Genomic DNA, 27067 nt, shown 5'->3' with positions numbered 1-27067 from the left:
CGAGGAGAAAAACCCAGACAAACTTATGTCAAGGAAAGCTTCCAAAAAGATGTGATATCTTAAGGAAACTTTAAAGTTAAATAAAACTTGGCCTTGCTAGTGAGGCGGGTGGAGGGTGAGGTGGGGGGTAAGATAAGAGAATTGGGGAGCTTCTGTTCTCTCATGTGTGCAGGTATACGAATGAAAGTATGGACCCTTCTAGTAACTGAAAGAATTTTAGTGTGGCTAGAACCATGGTTTTCAAAATGTGGGCCTTAAGCCAAAATCAGCAGCAACACCTGAGAAAATGTTAGAAATACAGATTTTCAGACTTGACCATATACCTGCTGAATCAGAAACTGTGGGGGTGAGCACAGCATTCGGTGTGCTCCAGGGGATTCTGAGGCACTCTCTAGTTAGAGAACCAGCGGCTTCAACAGAGGTAAGGAGTGTTGAGGGTGTGATCTTGGTACAGAAAATACAAGACATGTGGCTGGAGTCATAGATAGGCAAGGGCCATGCAATGCCAGGAGGCTGAAACCTTCCGGAGTTTTCATTTTTCTTCCCTTTATCTGTAGTTTGGAGACAGGCAAGCCAATCAAAATGAACTTCCCATAGCTTCTCTGGTGCCATTGCTAACACATCTAATTTTCTCACCTTCATTTTAGCCACACTAAAAATAAAACCTTCCAAATATCTTCTTCATTGTCACTGCTATAGCTGTCATAACTTCCAAAATCCCTAGAGACTATTTTAGCTTTAGAATTCACCTACTGAAGGTGCTGGAACCTTGGGAATTATTAATTTAAATTCTAACACATGCTTGCTCTCTGCCAGCATGTAAGCCTGCATATTTCTCCTTGACAGTTCATATTTGGTCTCTGGACTTTCAAGACACAGTGAATTATGACCTGCTCACTAGAGCCTCCTGAGAAAACTGGAGGTGAGCCATCTCATGCCAAACTTTCATCGAAAGTTGGTCAGTCGCAGATGTTCTGGAAATTAAGTTATCTGGAAAACTTCATGAATCTAGATATCATAAAGGTGATATGTTAGCAAAGCAAAGTTAGACACCAAGACTAATATGCCACACAAGGCTCTCATGGAATTATCTTTGGCTAGGTTACTTGGTTGGTTCGTCTAATTGGTAAAGGCAATGTAAGACTTTGTATCTTGGCTCATGACCATTCTCCACTCTAGACATTAGTTTCTCATCAATAAAATAAAGGGAATGTGCTAAATGAGCTACCTTGCTCTAAAAATGGAGAACTTCTGAGTGAAAGGTTAAGGATTTGGGCCAGACCAAGCTCTGCCACTTCCTAGGTATTAGGACTTAAGGAAGGCCATTTAGTCTATGTAAGCTTTGGTTTCCTTATCAGAAAACTGGAACTTTATTTATTTGTTTGTACACTAATTTATTCAAAGAATATCAGTGAAAACACACTCTGTACTAACTACTGTTCTACGTGCTGTGGATATAGCAGAAATAGACAAAGATCCTTGGTGTCCTGTCCTAGAGTTTATGTTCGAGAGAGGAGGGAGACAATAAGCAAGCAATGAGTGAAATATTTAGAATGTTAAGTGATGCAGAGCTCTGGTGTGTTACCTAGACCTCTCCTTCAGGACCCAGGCATTTACTTAATCTCTTAGCTAGTGGGTGTGCTGCCTGCCAAAGGCTCCTGGCCGAATTCCTTTCCAGAGGTTGCCTCTGTCCAAAAGAAGCTGCATTCCCCAGAGTCATTTCCTCCTTCCAGAGGTGGGCAGAATCCAAGTCTGGTCATTGTGAGGTGCAAAGATGAGTCCCAATGTTCAATTCAAGACAGCTGTGAAGGGTCATCTCAGCCCTTGAGATCTGCAGAGGTCTTTGTAGCTACCACATGGCAGTTCAACTGCTCCATTTTCCTATTTCTGTTCCCCTCACTTCCCAACCTGTCCATGCTGAGGTCACTCCTGAGGTCACTCCTTACCTGCTACCTGCAAATCTGCACTGCAGAATCTGTCCCCCAGGAAACGTCCCCTAAGACAGGTGATGAGAGATGCTCTGGACAAGAGTAAAGCTGAGAAGGAGGATAGGGAGTGCCTATCTCCTAATGTTATCCTTAAATGTTAACTATCACTATAATTTGAATTATTGCTATGAGCTAGGCAGCTGGCAAACACTTTGTGGAGGAGGGCCTTAACCTTGGCCTTGAAGAAAAGGGAGGATATAAATAAGCAGAAAGAACAAGGAAATTTTTCATGATAGCAGCTGATTTGTGCAATTCAACTTGGCAGATACTTCACAGATAAATAGAGAGCTAAAGAAAACTAGTGAATTTTAGTTAAAAGTTCAAGCTTTGGACTTAACCCTGGATTTAGATTTTGACCCTATCACTACCTCTGTACAAGTCAGCTAACCACTCTACGCCTCAGTTTCCACATCAGAAAAAGTACAGATAAGAATACCACCTACTGGGGCGCCTGGGTGGCACAGTGGTTGAGCGTCTGCCTTCGGCTCAGGGCGTGATCCCGGCGTTATGGGATCCAGCCCCACATCAGGCTCCTCCGCTATGAGCCTGCTTCTTCCTCTCCCACTCCCCCTGCTTGTGTTCCCTCTCTCGCTGGCTGTCTCTATCTCTGTCGAATAAGTAAATAAAATCTTAAAAAAAAAAAAAAAAAGAATACCACCTACTTTCTAGTGTTCTTGTGAGTATGCATTGGTTCAATGCATGTGAAGTACTTAGCAGAATATCGAGTACTTGTGTGGTTAGGGCTCAGAAATGTTGAGTATCAATACTGACATTATTGGTATTAATTTTCAGCCCTAAAATTCCATTCTAGAAATTTCAAAATTATATTTAGAGAATGAAACAATATTCTTATCTTCTTGCATCTAGACACTCTTCTATAGCAATCACGTCATTCTGATTCTTCCCTTTGACATTTACTTGTCATGCGCATTACCTTACCCATGCGCATTACATTACCTTACCTTAGCCTAGTCTTGGTGTCAGTTTTTGTTTAATTTTTACAGGTGACATATAAGGGTGAGTGGGAGTCCCCAGATGAGTTGCCCTCCCAGTGCCTAAGCCCTGGAGTGGTGGACAAGGTAGCTCCTCACTTGAACTTCTGAGATACCAGAGCTTAACCAGCACAGTTTGCAAGTCAGGGAGTCTCCTCAGTCCCATTCCAGCAACATCACCTTGTGGACCCAGAACCACTGTCCCTCCTGTTTCTGTGGTAATCAGACTATGTATGGGTTGGGCCACTTTTCTTTTGAATACTTGAATCATGAAAGATTTCCACACCAACAGACAATAGAGCATAAAGGTTAGAAACTGCAACTCTGGAATAGACTATCTGTACTTAAATTTTGGTTCTGCCTCTTCTATCCATGTAACCAAGGCAAGTTAATTAAACTTTCTGTGCCTCAGTTTCTTCATCTATAAAGTAGATCCTAAAATACATGTGACATATTTAGAACTGCAGATGGCACATGTGAGCACTCCAGAAGTGTTTGTTAGAATAATGACTATCCTTCTAAGGGAGAGTCAATCCTGTATTGGGTCCATTATGATTTTTTGTATGAGCCTGTGCTATAAATCAGCTACTACTCATTTCATAAGGAAGAAAGAAAAAAATTTTAGAAAAGGAAAAAAAATGTAATTCTAGAAAGAAAACTTCCTTAGGGACTTGCCGTGGAATTCGCAGTTTTCAAGTAGAAATGACCCCCAGCAACCTATCCCACAATAATTTTTTAATTAAATAAATAAATAACTGATTTCCTTACGCAGAAATAAGCAGTCCAAAGAAAATTTAGCTGTTTATTGAAAATTATATTTCAGCTCAGAATAGGTATTAGTTATACTGTAAGTTCTGTAAGTAATAATCACGGAATATCTTGTTTGAGGAAGGATTTTATTTTTTCAAATTATGGAACAGATACAGGTTTGAGAATATTTGAACTTTTATAGACACATTTTTACCTTGCATAATGACTGGAAAGAGGGCTCGTCCATTCTTTCCCAAATTAATCCAAGTTGCCCAGCAGACAAACAAGTGAGAACAGGGAGACTTTGAGTTATCTAATTGCCTTTAGCACATTCTTCTTTTTTATGTCACATTCTGTACTGCAGCATTCAAAATGCCTTTTGAGTCCTTCCAAATCACTTCTCACTGTTTGTATTTATCCGTCGAAGAAGCAGCACCATTTTAAAACGAGCGAGCTTTTTGTCATTTTTCTCCCTCTCGTCCTGCTCAAATGTCCACTGGGATGATAGATTTCAAATTGAGTTAAACAAAAACATGTAAAGATACCCAGTTAATACCCATGGAGATTTTTTTGAAGACTTTATTTATTTACTTGACAGAGAGCATGCTGAGTTGGGGGTGGGGGAAGAAGCAGAGGGAGAGGGACAGACTCTGAGCTGAGCACAGAGTGAGCCCAACACAGGGTTCAGTGCCATGACCCTGAGATCATGATCCAAGATGAAATCAAGAGTCAGATGCTCAACCAACTGAGCCACCCAGGCGCCCCACCCCCCAATGATTTTTTTTAAGTTATGTACCTTTACAATGGCTGTTTGCTTGATTTTAGCAATATTTTTAAGCATTGTAAAAGTATATCATTCATAATCATACTCTACCATTACCCTTGAGGTAAGATAAATTTAATGAATTTTAATTAAAAAAAACCACAAACTTCTGTACATGAGACTGTGTCTCTGTCATCATTTTTCAAGTGCTCTTACTGCTTAAGATGGAGGGAGAAATTCTTTTCTGGAAAGGAAGGTGAAAAGTGAGTACATAAGAGATTGATGGGGTAATTGTACCTTTACATTGATCAGTGACCTATGCCTCTAAGGCACAAGGACTTACATACAGGAGGGGAGATGGGGGTCCATGACTGTGAAGATAGTTAAAGGAGTTTTATATGCACCTTTACCTTAAGACTTCCAGTAGCTTATATTGTGGAAATTGGGGCATCAGGACAGGTGAAAGATAGCAAAGCTCAGTTTGGAAAACAAAAACAATTAGAAAAATACCTTTTGTTAATATCAAAAGAGAAGCAGCGTAGGAAACCTCCCTTGAAGCTAGATGTATGAACCTCCATTACCCCTACCCCCACCACCGCCAAAATAAGGAATGTAACACATGAATTAGTCAAGCCAGTAAGTATGTGGAATTTGGAAATTCTTCTCATGTTTTAAAAGGCGATAGAAATGACCTCTATTACAGTTTTTGTTAATCATCCAGAATTATTTAATCAAGAATTTTGTTTAACAGAACATGCCCAAACATACATACAGCTAATCTAAGTCATTGATACCTATTACTGGAGATGAGAGAGTATTACAAGTACAGTCAAGTTTCATGTTCTAGGAAGAAAGCTAAATGCTTTAAGCAGTAAGTAGCATGATTTTTCCGTATATATGCTAACTTACCTAAATTGCCCTTAATTTTTATAGAGATGCCTTCTCAGAAAGTCTGATTAACTAAACAGAAGAATGTTGACTTTTATTTGCATTTCTCTTTTCCCTAAAAATGGTTGAGGCGGTCTAAAACACATTTACAAAACATTTACTAAATTAGAACTAGAAGTAGAAAATGTGATCCATAAAAACGAGGGGGAACAGAATCTCATTTTGAGGAGTATTACTAGAGGTGCACCACATGTACATTATCTCTGTCTCTGAGATTTCTAGAAGCAGCCAGAGAATAGAGAAGTCCTCATGCTCTTGTGATATGAAATGTTGTAGGAAAGACAGAGGAGGAATTTGAAGATAATGGCCTCAAGCAGAGGTTTTTCAACAAATGCAACAGTGTGTTTTTTTAATGTGGTCTTTTGTGACCCAACCTTTGATAGAAGCAGACCCAAGGTAAAGTGTCACTGATGGAAGGAGATTTCCATGCTGTGAATGAGATGAGGGAGGAAGGTTACTTAATATGATTCCTTGCATACAGACTTCAAAAGAGCTAATATACCTGGGAAGCGAATGAAAAGGAATCACTCTTTATTTTCTAAATATTTGTTCTTTGATCAGAAATTAAAAATCAGGAGACCCTAAGGCCATTTGATTGCAGGTATCAAATATATCATGAGCTAGTTTCAGCAAAAAGAGATTTAAGAATGTCCCAGACAGGGCCACCATGGAAACCTGGGGAGTAAACATGGGTAGGCTTCAAGATGAACTGAAACAGAAACTAGAAAACTCTTGAAATGAAAGGCGACTAGTCTTTTTTTAGTCCGCACAGCCACTTATTTCCATTTCTCTCTCCTAGGACTAGTTTTACCTGTGTATATGTTCATTTAGGAAAATACATCTCTGTTTCGTGGCTTGCAAATTCACATCTCCCGTTTATTCCTACCATACACCAAAACCACCAAACTGACCGTGAATCCTAATTCCAAATTCTGGAAAGAGAGATCATGTTTGGGCCCAATATGAATCAGGTCTCCATTCCTAATCCAATTCATGTGAGTAGGGAGCAGAGACAGAGAGGACAATTTTGCAGGACCCCGCTGTGGAGGCAGAGGCCGTTTTCAGAGACAGGGCTGAACAGATACCTCGGAGGAAACTTACAAAGAATTTTGACGTTAGTCTTTAAAGAGAGCTTAGAATGTAATTTCTCTATTTTCATAATGTTAGATGGTACAAATGCTTTAAAAATAAGGTGAAGAAATACAGAAATCTTTCCACTGTTAAAGGCAAGATACCCAACCAATATTCTTGCCCATTCTTCCATCTGCACTGAAATGGGTTGGAAACAAAGCAAAGATTGTCTTTACGAAGCAGAGTTGAATTTGCTCCAACAATTAGGCATACTCTGGATTGAAAGCCCAGAGTTCCACACCACTGGATACTGTGAAAAAAGATGATTCTGGCCTGGAAAATTTTCAAAGCAGGTGTTCTAAGTCATCAAAAAGAAACCCGAGGAGTAATGCTCCCATGGAAAACGTTATATTGAACTGCATAGTTTTGCAGCATGCTTTCTAGGATAAGCTGTGGAAAAAGTATGCTCATACAAAATGGAATAGGTTGTCTTGTTTTGTAAAGTTTTGATCAATCACCTTTTGTGTGCCAAAGAAAATAATTTTAGTTTTGATAAAGTTGATGACATGCAATCCCTTCTGGCAGCAGTAGGATGGCAGAATTATTTGTATCCAGAAATCAGTTCTAGTTGTTGAATATTAAACCCATATCATCAGCATATAGGAAAAGGCATATCTTTCTAACAAGATGACACATGCCCAGTTTGCCTATAATCAATATCATATCATGAAGATATTAGTGTAAAAGATGAATAAATAAAACACAGTACTGTTTTATATAACATGAAATTGTGAATGGGTGTGTCAGGAAATTTTTCCGCTTCAGTTTTATTTCTTTAGGGGTATTTACTCCACATTTTCAGAATCACAATACTAAGCCTCCCTTTTGAGTTAACTTGATTCCCTGGGCAATGAACCCAAAATTTAGTGAAAGATCAACAGGCAAAGCAAACAATCTTATTTCTTGAAAATAATAGCAGTAAGTTGTAGGATACTATTGTGCCTAAAACCCTCTTCCTTCTAATACAAAACATTTAACTTGGAGACTTCATGCATAGTTCAAGGGAAAGCATAACATAAATAATAGAGGGAACATTAAAAAAATTGATGGAGTCATAGTTTTGTGGGACAGCAGGTTGGCTGTCTTTGAATCTCTGCAGACTTGATTGCGGCGATCAGTTAGAAGTTGAGGTAAATAGTTTGCAGGCTTCAAACAGTTTCAAACAATGACCCAAGAACTTCCTTTAGAACTTATTCACTTTCAGGGGATAATCAAATGAGTTTTGGCATAGGGAGTAGCAGGTCCCTGTTGGATGCCAGTGATCTCATGTATTTGGAGCACTGTGCTTGGGTCCATAAAGCTAAGAGAAATTGCCCTCCACCACCAATGTTGTTGGTTTGGTGCTTCTGTAGACTTCTACTGAAGCCACGTAAGAGACAACTGTAGCCTCAAATCTGTTTTATCATTAACTGTCAAGGTTAAGCAAAGGTCTTCACAGGAATTTGTTTAGCTCCAGATTTGGTGGCAATGAGTTTATAATTAGATGGGTTTAAATTGGGCAGATTCTTCCACAATCTGATTGTAACATGCTGTCTAGCTAACGTCACCAGAAATGTCTGTTCATTTGTTTTTATTTTTGGTCTGTTTGTTTTTACAATCATGCAGTTTTTATTAGATCAATACGTGAGGTCCACAGAACTAATTTCTCTCCTCACCAATCAGTCAATTAAAGAAAAAGAAAATGGGGTCTCTCCAAGCAGAACATTTGGTATTCTTTGCATAAAGAAAGGTTGTTTTATCAAGGTAATGCCCACACACCCCATTTTTGCTTTACTCTTCCAATCTCATCTATCCAGTTATTGAGGCAAATGGACTCAGAAGGCTGTGTTCAACATAGAAAAAATTTTAAATAGTAAATGGAGATTAAAAACATCTAACTCAATGAGAAGTTATTAGTAGCTAATTTGGAAATATAAAGACCCACTTATCCTCCCTCCCCTCATTATAGGATATGCATATGGACCTTTACAGCCAAATTTTCTCCTCTTTGTTTCATTTTATTAAGTAGGACTCTCAATTTGAAGTGACAAAAACCCCACTGGTTTGATGAAAAGTGGGACTTTATTACTTTATGTAACTGCAAGCTCAAGGAGTCATGTGAGATTCAGGCCAAATCCAAGCTCTCCAAACATGGCCTCAGTACTTTCTTAATCTCAGTTCTGTTTTTTGTTTCATTTTGTTTTGTTTTTTTGTTTTTTTTCCTCCTCCGTTGGATCTATCTTCTGGCAGTTTCTTCCCATATTAAAAATTGCAATTTTGAGTAAACTCTCATCTCCATCTACTCCACTCCTGAGAAAAACATAAGCGTGCTGACTGATGTCACTGAATATTCATGATCCATTCTCTCCACCTTCCTAGTCTATAGCTCTTGTTCCTATTCTGCCTCAAAGTGCATGTAAAAAACTCCAAGAAGATGTGCTGTTTCATGTCTCCATATATACGTAATGTCAAATATCTACTTATTATTTTGGTTACTTGCAAATTTTTTCTGATTCTTTCGGATTTGGCTTAAGAATCACTCCTTTTTAAGCATTCCTTCCCTTCTTTCTGTCAAGATTATCATGCTCCTGCTCTTCCCTCAGGACCCTCACACATGCCTCCATTTAGCAACAGTTTCACTATATTACAGTTAAGGTTTGAGTGTCACCCTCACTAAAGAAAAACTACTATGAGGATAGGAAACCAGGCTTATTTGGTTTTCTTTGTCTCCCTAGTCCCTATATCACAGTGTTTAGCACATTCTAAATGATTACTAGTTTTGTTGTTTTTGATGAATGAGAATTCACTCAAGAAACTTTCTAAAACTTTTCTAAATAATCAATGTGTGCTTTTGTTTATTTTTCTAACTTTTTTATTTAAATTCCATTAGCAACATATTATACAGCATTTGTTTCAGATGTAGAGTTCAGTAACTCATCAGTTGTGCTCATCACATCACATGCCCTCCTTAATGCCCATCACCCAGTTATCCCATTCCCCCACCCACCACCCCTCCAGCAACCCTCAGTTTAATGTGTGCTTTTAATCAGGATTATTTTCTTTACATATTTTTCTATGAAGAATAGATTCCAAAGAAATCTTTGAGTTTATAAGCCTTATGAAATTTGTGATCTCTAAGGACTATACATTTAATTACAAAGCCATTTACCTCAAGCCACACTAAATGTTACATAGAGAAGCTATAACCTCAAGTGTGTGTGTGTATATATATATATATATGACTACCAATATGCAAATACTCACTATAATATATATATATATATATATATATATATATATATATATATATATATATATGCCTACCAATATGCAAATACTGTTAATATTATGGTGCATGTTGAATGTCGTTTGAAATTGAACATCATTGGGTCCAGGGAATTTGTGAAATTTGTAAGGAAATTCTATTCTACACTGGATCTTAAAAAGAAAAAAAAGAGATGAAATATGCATGTATAAAGGAGTAAGTGTTTCAGTTGCAAAATATGTTATCAAAGACCTATCTCAACTTCAAGTAACAGTATGAAATATAAAAGATTACACATTAAATCCTTGACATTTAGAATGTTAACAGTAGTTCCAGGTGTTTAAATGCCTCAATCACTTCTCTTTGTTCTTTGTCACCTGAAGCCTGCCTGTCAAGGCATCTTGACCGTTTATCAATGCACACAAGAATCTTTCAAACAAAACAAAATGTGTTTCATGCTGCACTACCTGCCTCTGCTCTGCCTCTCCATCAAGTTGTACCAAACTCACATTTTCCAATTATCCCTGTGTCATTTGGCATTTTTATCTGACAAGTAAATTAAGGTCATCAAGAAGAGTGAATCTTGAAATCTTCTCTGTCCCAATGTAGCCACAGTTTGATGTACTGAATTGCATTGTTTCTGGAGAACTGGCAGACCAGAGGAGGAAAATACAGCAGTGAAATCACTTTCTGAAAAAGTATAATCCCAGCTAAGGGTCCCTACTTCGGTAGATATGATCCATGAGGCTTTTTTTTTTCCGTCCAACTGAGAATTTAGTAACTGGTTTACTTGAGTGGAACAGAGAATCTCTTGCCTCTGCCTCTCTCTCTCTCTCTCTCTCTCTCTCTCTCTCTCTCATCTTAGAAGTATTTTTCCTATTGGTAAATGGCATCAAATATTGAATGAATGTAAAAGAAACATGCTAATACAATACCCTGGCAATACTCTTCCTTTAAATACTTACTTCATTCAAAGCCTAAGCAGGGGTATTTGAATAAGAAATCTTAACTCACAGTATTTTCTATTAATTTATCTCTGCACATATTAAATACCAAAGTACAAATGTGTAAGGGGTCGTTTGTATAACTAGAACATTTTTAAACAGGAATGTTTCCAAATACATCATATATGAAAACTCTTCTTTAGCCAGGGACATTTAATCCTTATATCTAGAGTGTGTTCCTTAGCTCTTCTTCATGAATATTTATTAATTCCTAGATTGTGTAAGGCACTCTACTAATCCCATGTGATATAGAAAGTTGAGAGATATTATTTCTGCCCTCAAGAAGCTTATAGGATAGTTGAAATGAGCCAAAAACCCCTGAAATCCTCAGACATTGAATCTTTTTTGACAGTTAAAGTTTTCAGACAAAAGTTTGGCCTTAAAAGCACTATTTTTATTATTTTAAAATATTTTGCAGAGACATTGTTTTGTAGTCATTCATCCACAGACTGTTGGCCTGTTAAATAAAATATCTTGAATGTAATTCAGCATTTTGTAATTGACCTTGTATGATCATATTAATGTTTGGAGTTATAACATAGTGAGTCCTTCTACGCTCCCTGAATTTTACAGGGATGTTTGATCCTAACTTCATGACTCCAGAATAGTGTATATTTTGGAATCTTATGTCAGATTTTCAGTTTTCCCAGTTCTTCTGGCAGTCAGCCCAGCAGTGTGCACTTCCATTCCATTCCTTCTCTTTAGATATCTCACCCTTGGCCTCCATTTACTTAATTTACTGTTACTCTACTGTTTTGTGAACTTGGCAATCAATGAACAGGTCTGAAGTAATAGTGTGAGGCATCAGACCTGTTTTATGGAGTAAACTACGCATTCTTTAGTATGTGAATCTCTGTCAAATGTCTCTTCAGAGGCTCTTTTTGTCCATCTTGTTATTGTTCCTCTGCCTTCCACATAAATGAAGTTGCCATCTAGCTGAATTCAAATACATGTGATGAGTATCTGAATAGCTGCGGGAACAGGAGAGAACGGGGATCTATCTAAGAAATACTTAAAATGTAGGAACGACAGAATTGATGATTAACCTGAAGGCCAAGGAGAGAATCATGGGAGGGCTGAGTCCAAGGTGTCAGGTCTGGAGTTCTCTAAGAATGGTGTCCCCACTGCAGTGGGATGATTTGACCCCCTAGGCACTGGGGAAGACTCTGAATATTTTTAAATATTATTTTGAAGAATAATCCTGTGGCCACATCATGTGAGATGGATTGGGAAGAAATACTATAGAAAGCCAATTGAATAGAAAAACATAAACATAGCCTAATCATGTGAGTATGAAGCCTGAAATGAGGCTGTGCCGTGGTAATAAACACAAGATAATGTCAGACATGATAAAGATTTGATTCTGGACGTGAAGTTGTAGGGAAAGGTAGAATCAGAGATGACTGCACATTTCAAGTCCAGGTAGCCAAGAGAGTAACAGCATCATCTACAAAATCACAAGATTATGTTTATCTAGGAGAAATGTACCCTCAGCTTTCACTCATATGTCATACTCATATGTCTATATAACCATATAGTGTTGAGGTTTTACAGATTAGTCTCCTTTATATATTGCTAAATCTTTATATAAGTACCTCATTTCATAAGGTTAAGCCAATCCTGATTACAGTATATGACCTAAAAGGGGAATTTTTTTTTTTCCTGAAAATAAAAAAAAAATGCTAAGGATTTCCTGTATGGTCTGTCAGTAAACCTTAAGATTAATTAACTGGGTACTGTCAATCCATTACATTTTTGAGATTTCTGCTGTGCTTTAGAAAATCATTTTGGTGAAATGGTGAGATAATATCACTTGAAATTTTGACATTTCATCAAGAATTGGGAGTCATAAGTAAAACATGTAAATATAAAACAATATATACCACCATTTATTTCCCCAGGCAGCATTTGAAAAAAACTTTACTCAAAAAAAAAAAATCATGTAACTGCTGTCTTCAATAACTTTAAAAAGATGTTCATAACAGAAAAGAGTTAACTTTAAAAGCTATTCCACAGAAAATGACACAGCATACAAATAACAGATTTTACTTTGAAGTGTAAATATAAACTAGAATAATCTTGATTACAGAGAGACAAAATCATGTCTCAGTAGAAGAAAATTCTTTGGTTAAAAATAGCCAAATTGCTTTTCTCTCATATTTTCCTAAAGACATGAAATTTATTTTTTAAATCTATTTTTTAGAAGTATTTGGATTCCAAGTAAAGAACCTCACTTTTTTTTTTCTCTTTAAATAGAAACAGCTAAAGTAAACCTCACTTACAATGGCATCCTGACTTACGCCAAGCATTGGCTAGGTGCTAAGCTCTTGTTCAGGAACAATTTTGCATCTCTTTTTGGATAATTGCTTCCTCTTAAGGAAGTGTGTCTTTTTTCTTTTCTTTTTTTTTTTTTTAAAGATTTTATTTATTTATTCGACAGAGATAGAGACAGCCAGCGAGAGAGGGAACACAAGCAGGGGGTGTGGGAGAGGAAGAAGCAGGCTCATAGCAGAGGAGCCTGATGTGGGGCTCGATCCCATACGCCGGGATCACGCCCTGAGCCGAAGGCAGACGCTTTAACCGCTGTGCCACCCAGGCGCCCCAGGAAGTGTGTCTTTTTTCAAACCATACAGAGAAATAATTATTTTAATATACTTGTATTTTTCCAAGACTACAACCTTATTCCATTAAGCGAAGGGACATTTCCAATCAACTAGTCGCAAATAAATTTCATTTCTTACCTGGATGTCATTATTTCTTTTTTTTAAGCACAGGTTTGCTCTCTAGGACGTTATTTACATGAGTAAATGATATTCATTTTCTCCTACAAAACTAATTAGAAATAATCTTTTTAGGGTTGAAAAATGACAAATGGTGCTAACAGACAAGTTTTCATGCATGACAGGAGAATTTGCAACTATACTGTACTTTTCTGGAATTCATTTGGTAGATAGATGATTTTATGGTTTTTTGGTCTAAGTGTCTACTTAAATAAATCAGGTTCTTGAGACCTCTAACCAAGGAACAAGTCCTCCTCTTTCTCCTCCTTTCTTCCTCCTCCTCTTCCTCCTTCTCTTAACACATGTAGTTGACCCTTGAATAACACAGGTTTGAACTGTGCAGGTCCACTTATGCACAGATTTGATTTGATTTTAATTTTTTTTTCCTGCGAAAGTTTTATTGTTTTCACTTGGTCCAAGACTTGGCACAAGGCTCAAGAGTGGTTAAAATGCTGCATAGTTGCTACAGGGAGAGATTCAGGCAGAAGCCCTGACATCACTGCCACTGGGCTCCAGAGGCTCATAGTTGCACATGAGCCTTTTTTTTTTTTTTTTTTTTTTTGACAGAGAGAGAGAGTACAAGCAGGGGGAGCAGCAGGGAGAGGGAGAAGCAGGCTCCCACGCAGCAGAGAGCTCCAGGCGGGACTCGATCAGAGGACCTGAGTTGAAGGCAGACACTCAACCGACCTAGCACCCCAGGTGTCCCGCGCATGAGGCTTTTAAAGAGATACTGGCCCAGCCCAGCCTGGAGCCAGCCGGCCTGTGGAGGTTAGTCAGGTGGTTGCCATCTTCTTGATGAGTTTCACATCCTCATCCAGGAAGTGGTTCTACAGGAAGTCGCAGAGACAGGGGAGTTTGTGAGGCGAAACGCCGGGCAGGCAGATCTCGGATCGCCTGGTTCAGGTTCTTCCCGGGACCATAGCGGCTTCTATGGCGTCCAGGGTTTTACCTCCTCATCTTGGGACAGTTTCTTCTTGTCCTGGAAGAGGGTGTGACCTTCCCCGCTAGTTTTGCATCTTCAAGAGCCCTTCCTCACCGCCCTCCGGCTTCTCCTCAGCCGCCTCACAGAAGAAGGCGCCGACGCCCTCAAGAGGCATTATGGAGGGGGAGATGGAAGCCCGAAGAGAGGTAGGTGCAGGAGGCCTGCAGACGCGTGTTGACCAAGTGGGCGGCAGCAGCGTCCAGCTCGGTGGCATAATTCTGATGAACCTGGGAGTTCATGGTTGATCAGCAAGAAGGAAATAAGCTCTAAAAATGGTGTTGGCAGATCCCAGAGGCAGATGATAGCTGAGATTATGGTTCCAAGTTTGGAGGGTGGCTGGAGGCTGGAAGAAGGGATGTCCTGGGTCTGTTCTGTCCAAACATTGTCCAAGCAAGACAGGTTCACAGGACCACTGTGAGCACTGCCCATATGCATATTTTTTACAGTACTATAAATGTATTTTCTCTTCCTTATGATTTTCTTAATAACATATTCTTTTCTCTAGCCTAATTTATTATAAGAATATAGTATATAATACATATAGTATAACACACAACACAATTGTTTATGTTATTGGCAAAGGCTTCCAATCAGCTATTACTACTCAACAGTAGTTAAATTTGAGGGGAATCAAAAGATATACAGTGATTTTCGACTGCAGGGGTTGGCACCATAATTCTCACATAGTCCAAGAATCAGTGCCACTCTGTTGATTCATTGCTAGGGGCTGCTTATTCTTTTTCCAGAGCAACCCCCATGTATACCTTTTGTAAACAGTTCTTACACTTGTAATTATTTGTTCATTGTCTATCTTTCCCATGAACTGTAAATCCAGGAGGGCAGTAATGGTCTTTTTTGTTCATCACTGAAACTCCAGTGTTTATTTCAGTGTCTGCGATGTAATAGGTGCTCAGTAAATATTTGTTGAAGGAACTGATGCATTCTTTTTTTCTTTTTTTTTTAAGATTTTATTAATTTATTCGACAGAGAGGGAGAGAACGAACAAGCAGGGGCAGAGGCCGAGGGAGAAACAGACTCCCCGCTAAGCAGGGAGCCCGATGCGGAGCTCAACCCCAGGACCCTGGGATCATGACCTGAGCCCAAGGCAGCCGCTTAACAGACTGAGCCACCCAGGTGCCCCGGAACTGATGAATTCTTAACCTTAGATTCACATTTCTAAGCTTAATCAACTTAAGTTGATCACATGTAGAAGTCTGTACTTCCCAGCAGCTTCTGCCTTCTGGAAAGTATTATCTCCAAGCATACAGAATAATTGGATTCTTCTGATTAAAATCATGTTGGGTAGACTTACTTCACATACATATAGCTACCTTCAGGGTAAATCTTTACCTATCTCAAGTGGAAGGTGAGGATATGGATTACCCTAGGTTAACCTAACTTTTTTTTTTCTTTAACCAGAATCACCCAGTGCAAACCATCATTCAGTCCATTCCCTCAAATATTTATTGAGCTACTACTATGTATCAGGCCTTATAGGCTGAATACTGTATTAGTTTCCTAGAGCTGCTGTCATAAATGACACACACAGCAGAAATTTATTCTCTCGCAGTTATGGAGTCCAGAAGCCTACCCCTTCCTAAGGCTCTAGGAGAGAATCCTTCCTTGCCTCTTCTAGGTCCTGGTGGCTCCAGGCATTCCTTGCCTTGTGGCTGCATAACTCCACAGTCTCTGCCTCTGTCTTTACATGGACTTCTCTTCTTTGTCTTCTTTTTTGTCTCCTTATATGAGACATTTGTCATTGGATTTGGTTCCACCCAGCTAATACAGGATGACTGATCCTTAACTTACTTGTACCTACAAATTCTCTCCCTCTCTCCATCTCTCTCTCTCTTTTTCTGTAGGGGCAAGGAGAGGGGTAGTGGAGATGTCATCATTCAACTTAACTATAGATACAATAGTGAATAATAAAATCCCTACCCTCATGGAATTTGTAGTCTAATTAAAAAATAAAGATTACAGAAGAAGTTCTTTCAATAAAACATGATTGAAATTTATTGGTAGAGGTAGTACAAGGCTCTGTGGGAACATAAGTCTGGGGACCTAATCAAATCTAAACAATCAGAGAAATCTGCCCAAATGATGTGATGTTCATGTAGGAGGGGTGACTAGGAATTGGCCATGGATGAGAGTTTGGCATTCTCTTTTAAGCAATTGGAATAAATTCAGCATAGTTAGAGAATGATAAGATATTAATCTGGAAATACAAATTTAGAGCCATTTGTAGAGAGCCTTGTGAACAAAGTTAAGGACTATAGCCTTCATCCTGAGATAGTCAGAACTTGGTGACTGGCCAACATTATTATGACAAGAGGGCAGAAATTATCCCCATTAAGGACCAAGAGCTGCAGCACAGATCATGAGTGTCCCTCTTATTTTCATCTGGCAAATCTTATTCTTTCCAATATTTGTAGCCTTTATGGATAACACAATATCATAGTAAAATTGCTCTGAAAGGTTGTGACAAAGACATTTAATTCAACATTCTCATTTTACAGACCTGACACCAAGGTCAAGCAAAATAGATTGAGGACCCATAAAAGCACTGGATCTAGCCATTTGTTCTGTTAGTGAAAATGGTCATATAAAATACTGGCAATAGCATGGGCCTGGAGCCTAGCAAATTGGATTGGATTGCCAGCTTTCCTGTGAACAAGAAGTGTGACCTTAGACAAATAATATAACCACTTAAACTAGTACTAATAGTAGTACCTACCTATTAAGACCATTGTGCAGAATAATTTGATACTGAATTTGAAGTACTAAGCATAATTCTCAAGAACAGTTTAGTATGAAACAAATAGTGGTTGCTGTTGATGATGATGATGTTCCTAATGTTTTCATAATCATCCCAGCCCCATAACCCATGGCATTTTACTCCCAGTATAATAGGGCATCACCTTATATGCTCTTATTTTCAAATGACTTATATATTTCTATACAGTTGAGCATTAAACAACATGAGGGTTAGGGACACCAATCCTTCCCACTGCCCCATTCAGTCAAAAATCCACATATAACTTTTGACTCCCCCAAAATTACTAATAGCCTACCAAGAAACCTTACCAATAACATAGTCAATTAACACATATTTTGTATGTTATATGTATTATATACTGTATTCTTACAGTAAAGTAAGCTAGAGAAAAGAAAATGTTAAGAAAATCATAATAGAAAATGCACTTACAATACCATACTGTATTATTAAAAAAAGAATTGTGCATATAAGTGGACCCATGCAGTTCAAACTTGTGTTGTTCAAGGGTCAACTGTATGTTAATCTCCAAAGAACAGTGTTTAGGATTTCTGGTACAGAAGTTAAGAAACAATTATACAGGCATATGCATTTTTCAAAGTGTCACAACTTAATATTCTGTTATTCAATTAAAATTTTAATTGAAGCAAAGTTCATAAATATGTAATTACAAGTGTGAAAAAGAAGATATATTAGTAAAACTGGCAGTTTGCTAAGTAATTATTTAAGTTAAACAACACCGTGTTCTGTAACAAAGTAATCTGATTTTCAAAAGACCCAGTTACATGATCTTCTCCTCTATCTGCACTTTGAATATACAGTCCCAATAAATCATTTGCTACCTGGCTATTGTGAAAATATGGGCTCCAATTTTAAAACTCTTGAACTATATTATATATTTTACAAATACAGCAGTTGCTAAGTAAACGTTTTCTTTTTAAATGCCATCTTCTTTATCTTCAAAAAGTTAGTGTTGTTTTCTGTAATATCTATTCCATTTAATTTGTTATTCAATAATTTTCAGTGTGAAAATGTGACATTTTAGAGCACGCATTAATTCCCACAATATCAGTGCTATTTTGAAGATTAGGAAATTCATTGAGGACCTAATAAAAAAAATCTTCAGCACATTATTTATTGGATAAGATGCAACTCTTCAACTTGTATCTGCGCAGATTATAAGCTAAAAGAAATAGATGCCTGAGTATATCTTAATTAAATCATAGTGACTAAAATCTAATTCCAAGGTTTAATAAATCCCTTACTGAAAACTGAACATAAATGATTTTTGATTTTATTTACATGTGGGTTTCTCAAAAAGCCTCTTAAATGCTGTAACTGGTTTCTTACTCAACAATAGCTTTTAATGTTCAGATATTTTCTAGTAGATAGGTCATTTTTATTGAGGAAGTTATTACTCTGGTTATAAATTTGCACATAGTATACTGCATACTTGATTCCCAGAAGAAGATCTACTTCCATGAAAGTCTTAAAGTAGCCAAGTTTAATAAATGTTATGTTAGAGAATTAAATGTTTTTCAGTTATATTGTTTCTTTGGTTATAATGTTGGAATAATGTTATATTCTTTCTTTGGTTCAGTTTTCTGTGTATAAATGCTTTGATTAATAGATTTTTACAGTAATCAAAATAAAAATCAACATTTATTCTAGCTAAAGGATATTAAAGGGACTGATTGACTCAATATTTTAGAATATTGATAATTAACTGAATTCTTCATAAGAGAAATGAAACATAAATTTGAAGCTTGAATTCTGGTGATGGTCATGTGTGAAGTTGGGCAAGTTCTTTACCTTCTTTGGGCCTCAGTTTTCTCACCTCTGTTCCTAAGCAATAGTTCATATCCCATTCAATAAAAAATGTATCTGACTAAAAGTTCAGTAATACACAAAATAAGTGCTAATGAATTCATTGAACTAATGTATTTTAAAAGATTCCTGGGAAGTAGTGAAACATGCATCCAATACAGGTTTAGATACAGTTTTGTCAATGAGAGAATTAATATGTTGTTACCATATGTTATCTAGTCTTTTCTTCAAAAAAGGAAGCTTTCAAATGTTAGTTTTTAAATTACTGCTAGACATCTAAGAACTTACACGCTTGTGCTGTAGAGTGTGAATTCTTAACTTTAGTGTTTGAATTAAGCTCCATGAAATATAAAAAAGCTCATTCTTAAGCGAATTATGCAATAGTTTTTCCACTTTTTAAAAATAGACACCAAAACAGTGGGTAAAGCCTAGTCTGTTGATTAAAGTGTTTAAGGAAATAAGTTAGCAGTTATATAAACAAAATCCTTTAAGTCCATCTGCTGATTTAAATTTGCAACAAATACTTAATCCTAAAATGTGGGATACTAAGAATTCATCTATTCTATTGGTATTTTTGTGGAAAAGGAGAAAGGGTTATGTCGTGGGTTATGACCTCGATCCTCAGCCCTTATTTTAAGTTTGCATCCTGTGTGCCAAATAAAGGCAAATATTACAGGGATTTTTGGTGTCCATTACCATATTTCAAGCATATAATAAGTTGTGAAATAATTTTGGTGTGAAATGTCACCCAGGGAAATTCTAATTTTGTATTTGTGTTTCAGCTTCTGACATGGCAGCAGAACAGGGACAGATTCTCGTGATAGCCACTGCAGCTGTTGGGGGATTTACTCTCCTCGTCATTCTTACTTTGTTCTTCTTAATCACTGGGAGGTAACTAAAGCATACCAGATTACTACCAAGATTTGCGAATAACTGTTCTCTTATATACTTTGTATTCATATGCTTTTCAATGTAACAAACTGTGTTTGAGAGAAAAGGGGATCAGGGCAGATTCTGCTCTGACTGAAGTTTATGTAACAGAACCACCTGTCTAGTTCTCTGTATCAATAGGCTTCTGAATATGAAAGCAACTAACGACTTGATAAACACACTTTGAAAGCTAAGAATGATAAATTCTTAATAAGTTACTTCTGAGTTTTTCCTTTGCTACATTCAAATTATCCCATGAAAGAGATTGTTCCTGGGGGAAAAAATAATTCAACAGAGAATTTATGTAAATCTTAATATTATAGAATATATTATATTTATTCATTAAATAGTGAAAGGATCTATATTAGAGTTATATTAATTGGTTTTATAAACCCGGTATTTCTCCACTTTAGTGTAATAAGGATGAAAATTTAGAGTAACAATAAATTTAACAGAGCAAAAGACCTAGATTGAAATCCTGACTAGCTGGTCAAAGTGCTTCACCCATCTAAAACTTAGATTTCTATTTTTGTGCATACTTTGTGTAACAATGAATCAAAACCATTTACTGATTTTTAGATATATTAGATTGTTATCATGAGCTGGGTACTGACAATACAGAGACGTGAGTAAAGATAATATGTATGAAATTACAAAAAAGAACAAGTTGTATTTCTTATGTAAGCCTTGATATTAGGCCTCAGCTCTTTGTCAGATATTGTCAATATATTAGATCATATTTTTATTCCTACAAGGGGAAAAATAATTCCTTCTAGATTATCGGTAGGGGCACAAAAGAATACCTCAAGAGTTTTCCTGATAATCTGAAAAACACACATACTGCAAACAACCAGTGTCATGATTTAAAAGTGCAATAAGAATGCCAGAAAAAGTGTGCATCCATGATGACATCAGCCAAAGTATGCCATCTCAACTGGAAAATGTTGATATTTGATAATGAGCAGAAATAACAAAGAGCTACCTTCGGGCAACAGTTCAGTGAGCTATAAACACCCTTTGTTTTGTTCATTTTAAAACTCTACTTACATATCAATATTTTATTAAAATTAATTCTAAAATTATAGAGGATATGCATGCATGGAAAATTATTATCTATAATTTTAGTGCAGGCTAAAGGTGCAGATCAATAAATTCACAAGTACTTAGAAGGCACTTGTCAAAGGTGGGTCCCTGCCTGACTGCAGCTGCTACCTGTTGAATGAAGGTGTCAGATTTAGTTGTAACAAACCCACTTTACAGAACTTCTCAAGGAGCAGAGAAACACGTGAGTATCTTAATGTGGTTGAGTTGAAATGGTGACTTCTTTATGAAATTAATTGTAAAAGGGACACATTTATCCCATGTGTATTTAAAATTTTTTTTGTATTAATAGACCTAGCATTGCTCTTGTGTAATAAATAGAAAGTATCTCAGAGTCTCCAGTGTTGGGAGGCTGATTAGCTGATAGAAAAGTCACAGCTATAGTAATAAGAAAAAAAGAAAAATATCTAATGAAAAAATGCAGGAAATACTGATAAATTAATCCTAATAGAAAGGACTAGTTTGGACTTGTCATGGTGCCCCCACCAGATACTGTTGCCAAGCACTCTTCTGTTTCTCTGTCCCTTTATACCTCAGGAATGTCTGACAGTTCCTGCCATCATCACAGCTTTGGTACAACCATCTTTTATAGTGGGAAGAAAACAAATTTTGGATTCTCTAAACCAACTAAACATTTAGTTGAAAGCAAAATATTCAATATAATATCCTACAAATACCAAACATGACGTACAAAATCCTTAATCACTAGCAGGGGAGAACTGCTTACAAAAACAACAGAAACAACCAAACAAAACCCTATGCATCCTGGTAGAGGTCTAAGCTTGTTTGCAAAACAAAACAAATCAAAATCCCAAAAATAACAGGTTGGAGTTCTTCTGATCCTATCTAGGACTGTCTTGCAAGAAGAGGGATTAAATACAATTTTGGTGCATGGAAAGGCACAATGACAATTAGGTTAAAAAAATAAGCATGCCAATACTTTATGTGTTGCTGTATGTTTAGCAAACCTTTAGTCTTTAGGCTAAATCAGTTTGCCCTAATGAATTTGAGAGATGCGCTCAAATGTTATCTTTATTTGGGATTTCTGAAGCAGAATTTGAATACCACTTAAAAAGAGAATTCAATGATGAAGAAAAATTTGTACTAAATTATTTTCGGTTTTTACATTCCATGTTTGCCCATTTATATAACATTAGGAACTTATTCTACATCCTGGGGAAGACAATTTCAATTATACAGGATAAAAAAATTCATTTTGAAGTATCCCTTAAGCACCTTGATAGGGGAGTATTCATTGGAAATTGTTCTATAAAAACTGTATGACATTTCTGAATAAATACTCAATTTGCCATAGGGTTTGAGGATAAGTTCACATTGAAAGATTGGATTGTATACCACAGATGTATTCTGTTTAACCATTTGGAATTAGAAATTTGATGAACTGTCAAATCATATGGATGCTGATGAATTTATTCATGTTGAAGAAGTCATGCAAGATAAGCATCTCCTCTTTCTTAGAGCACTATCATCCCAAGAGAGAACAGAGCATACCTCTACCAAATTTCTGACATTAGAAAGGAAATCATGCTCTTTAGCAATGAAACCAGTAGACAGTTGTCTAAATGTCTGAGCTTTTGACTCAAAAACATGCTCTCATTTTGACTTTTAATGCTTTTACCAACTCCAGCTATTAGAAGTTATATAAGGAAGGACAGGATGGTTATTTCTGATTATAGAATATTCTCTAAGATTCCTATCATTTGGATCAATCAGTCCACTTGAGAGCATTTCGTTCTTATCTGGAGTTAATTTGGATATATACGAAAAATGTCATATGGAGTATTTTCACGTGTTATCAAGATTTTCTTAAAAAATGGCCTTTATGATAAGAACTTTGCCTATGGGTGATAGGTATTTTAGTTGGTTTTGATTCTCATTCAATTCTAAAACTAAGATTCTATTTACCCTTTTTAAAGATGCCAATGGTACATAAAGGCCAAAATGAAGTCAGAAGAGAAGAGAAGAAACCACTTACAGCAGAATGGGCATTGTAAGTAGTACAGTGACTCTTCCATTGTTTTACATTGTGCCAGCCCTTGAGAGTTCGTTTTAAACTTATATCCACGGAGTTGAGAAAATCTGAAAAAGTGTACTTCCAACCTTTCAGTATAAGAGTTTTCATCTGGTTTCCAGGTTTGTTTGTGGAAACTGCACCTGCTTCTCATTAAATGATAGTACCTTTTTTTTTTTTTTTTTTTTTTTTTTTTTTTTTTTTTTTTTTTTTTTTTTTACTAATTCTGCTTGCTGGAAAACACGAAGACTGAATATGCTAAAAATACAAGATGACTGCTTATATCTAGTTATTTACTATTCACAGTGGCTCCTGAATGTGATTTGGTTTTATTTAGTAGAGCATTAGCCATGGAAATATTAAGGAATTTTTATTCTTTCTTGTAGTGACTGTCATTTAAACACATAACAAATCAATTTACAATTCATTAACACTAAAAAAGAAAATCAGCTCTTTAACTTTTAGAATATGTATGAAATCCTTGAGCTGACTACAAGGTTATATTCATTTGTAGAATCTCTTCCCAAGCAAGCTGTAATTACCACTATAGTTGGTTTGATAATTGCCACCCTCTCCTCCCCAACGCCCACCTCCACCTCCACCTCCAAATGGCAGACTACTTTGTCAAGACAGTTTCTCTGTCGTGGGGCTGAATTACCAAGAAAGGGATGTTCTCTAATTAACTGCACTATAGAGATAATGTGTGAGGCACGTTGTTTAACTATTTAAACTCATCTTTACTTCAAGTTGAGCAAAAGGAATAAGGGACTTTTCAATCTATAACATTCTCTGATGGGGCAGAAAGGATTTAAGTGAGGGTATTATCAATTAGAGGGATGGGTTAGGACTATTTCTAGGCTCACAAGATTTTCCAGTGGTCTACGGACTATCTGCATTAGGATGTTCCATCCTCACTCACCGAAGTTCTGACTCAGAAGGTCCATGGTAGGGCCACGACATATGCATTTTTAGCAAGGTCTCCCTAGTTGCTCTTTTTTTTTTTTTTTTTTTTACAATACATTTGAGACTCGCTGCATTGGCAGAGAGCAGAAAGCTGAGACAGCCACTACCATCCATGGGATGAGCTGGGAACACTGTGAACAGTTGTGGAAAACTGGATCCAAACACCTGGACGGATGACATATGCCGAGCCACCTTAAGATTGACTGCAGGGCATTTAGTACTGAAATGCAGAAGAAAGAGATGCTTCTGGGGTATTTATTATCTGTTTTCCAACTAGCAGTTTACCATAAACTAAACCAGATGGGCCCAGCAAGAAGCAGTGAAAATAACCTAAGGCAGCCAAAGAAGTAAAAGAAAAGCAACAAACCCATGTTTAAGAAGCCATGGATAAGTTAAATAAGTAACTAGATAGTTAAAATTGGAGCTAAGTTTTTTTTTTCCCCTATACTACATACATTGTGTTTACACACACACAAGAAAGTAATATTAACACCTTAAATCCAATTAGATACCACTAATCATCTAGTAGTAGCCACTGGGTTTGCATTTAGATTTTTCAATCTGAAACTACAACTCCCATTAAGTTATAAAAATATCATAAGGAATATGGACCAGAGGTAAAGATGATCTGTTCTCTTTTCCTCCAGTCTAAACTTTGGGAAGTCAAGAAAAGCACAGTATTTTAGAATCATTATCAGGCCTAAGTATACCTAGAATGCTTTACTGGCGATATTTTGGGAAGTACTAATCTCATGGGTGCATATCTGGTAGCAGGAGATAGTAGGCAAAAAGTAACGAAAGAAGGCAACAGACATACAGAACTCATGAAGCAAATTCTGCTAATGGCATTTCATCACCTCCTCTAAACTCACTTTATCACTTTTTCTTTGTTTGCTTTTGAGATTTTCTTGCAAGAGCATGTTTCTAAGGAAACCTAGCCAACACTTAACTCAGGGTATCGTATGGTTTTCAAAATCAAAAGCAAGATAACCCAAGTATTATCCATCCTCTATGCCACGAATTTGTATTGATCTTTTAATCCCTAGTAATTCATATTTAATAAAGGTTTGCTGTATGGTTATTACCTATAAAACCATACCTAAGGAATTTGGAAAGATAAAAGGTGTATAAGAGATGATCTATCCTCCAGGAGCTAGCAGTCTAACCTGGAAAACAAAAACCAACCAGCAAAACCAAGGAATATCCATCCACAGGCAGTCTATGACTTCTTCAGATAGTGGAAGAAGTTGTGGATGAATATATAATCACACCTTCAAGTTTTCCAGCCATCCTTATTCATCATTCTAACTGTTGGGCTGTGAGCACTCCGCCCCTTTCAAAGAGAGTAGCAGCTACACAGCCAGTGACCAGATTTGGACCTTAGATTCCCACCCTTAACTCCAGGATCGACAGGGGGTCCTGTCCAGGATCATGTGCAGCCTGGCTATGAAAGCAACCCCAAGAACAGGAAGGGCTGATGTCCCTTGTCATTGTCCATCGCTGTGCCATGGGATCTGTTCTTTACTGCCCGAGAGTTTCTGGACTGAGGCATGATTTTGGAAAACCCATTGCCTAGTGCTAGTTCGAAGGGTCCAGGAGGGACACTAACAGGCTTGCTTGTTTGGAGGGAAAGGCTTATGTTTTTTTCCCCCATGTCCTAAGCTAGATCCTGTATGAAATGTACGGGTTGTTAGTGAATAAGCGAGCTGATTAAACATTTTACAGAGATATAATAAATATGTTTTCTGGAGTCTGTCAGCTCACTCTCTATTAAACCACCAGTTCATTTTACATTAACAGGTAAATAAATTCTTGACTCTAAGTACTCAAAGCTTTAATGGGGGGTGAGGAGGAGTGGGACAAAAAGAGAAGAGAATTAAATTTAAATAATTAACAAGAACGACTACTTTAGTATGTCAATCCTTGTTTTAAACATACACAAGATGTGTAATTACTAAAATATTTTAAACTAAATCAGTCTTCTATTTTGTTGCAGTACGTTTCCCAGGAATTAAAACTTACATAGATCCAGATACATATGAAGACCCATCCCTCGCAGTTCATGAATTTGCAAAGGAAATTGATCCTTCAAGAATTCGCATTGAGAGAGTCATTGGGGCAGGTAAACACAAAATCTGTACTTTTGAAGATAAGATTCCTTGATGGTTTATCAACATAATATTTTAAATCTTAGAAGTTTTAGTCATTGAAAATTTTTCAGAAATGAGAAGCAAATTATCTTCTATATGTTATTTTTTTAAGTATTGTAAGCACGTAAATTCATTTTCTAAGCAATGAAAGAATTCACAGATGTTATTTTTAACTCCTGTAGTCTTCTTTCAGTATGAGATAACTTACAATGAAACTAGAGTGATGTATGAATTTATTTTGAAGATACAACTTCATGAGTTTTTCATAAGTTATCATAGATTGACTCAGGCCCCAACATCTATAGACATATACTATAATAAGTATTCATATTGATGACCTTGAGGCTGAGCAAGATCCAGAAGTGTTCTGGAAATCAATGAGGATAAAATTAGCTTCAATATAATGTTTTATGTCATTTCAATGCTAATTAGTGATTTTCCCTATGTAGAATGTTCAAACAGAGCACTATTTTATTCAACTGTTCTGGATAAATACAAATTTATTGTGAATTAGCTCCCAAGAGTTTACTCTGTACATTACTTAGGGCAGAGGCTAAGCTGATGTAACAAAGAGACCCCAGAATATTTATTCCTCTTTCAAATCCTTGACCTAAGGTGTATGGTCCATGTTAGCAGAGGAGCTGTTATTCAGGAGGTTTTGACAGGATCCAAGTTCCTCTTACTCTTTGCTCAGCCTTCCCTTAGTGTG

General features: G+C 36.9%; 1 protein-coding gene across 3 annotated transcripts in view; it reads left to right on the top strand.

Annotated features, from left to right (window-relative positions):
• Nucleotides 1–27067, top strand: part of EPHA6 (EPH receptor A6) — an 814184-nt gene that overhangs the window by 561424 nt on the left and 225693 nt on the right. For all 3 annotated transcript variants that reach the window (XM_045785661.2, XM_087861713.1, XM_087861712.1), the window contains 3 exons: nt 19965–20073; nt 23151–23224; nt 26205–26330. In XM_045785661.2, coding sequence (XP_045641617.2) covers nt 19965–20073; nt 23151–23224; nt 26205–26330 — 309 coding nt within the window. The remainder of the gene's footprint in view (nt 1–19964; nt 20074–23150; nt 23225–26204; nt 26331–27067) is intronic.

Source organism: Ursus americanus, chromosome 4 (assembly GCF_024610735.1).
Source record: "Ursus americanus isolate L20-20 chromosome 4, mUrsAme1.1.p, whole genome shotgun sequence".
NCBI lineage: Eukaryota > Metazoa > Chordata > Mammalia > Carnivora > Ursidae > Ursus > Ursus americanus.
The sequence above is the reverse complement of the archived record's forward strand: the minus strand, read 5'-3'. Positions and strand labels throughout refer to the sequence as shown.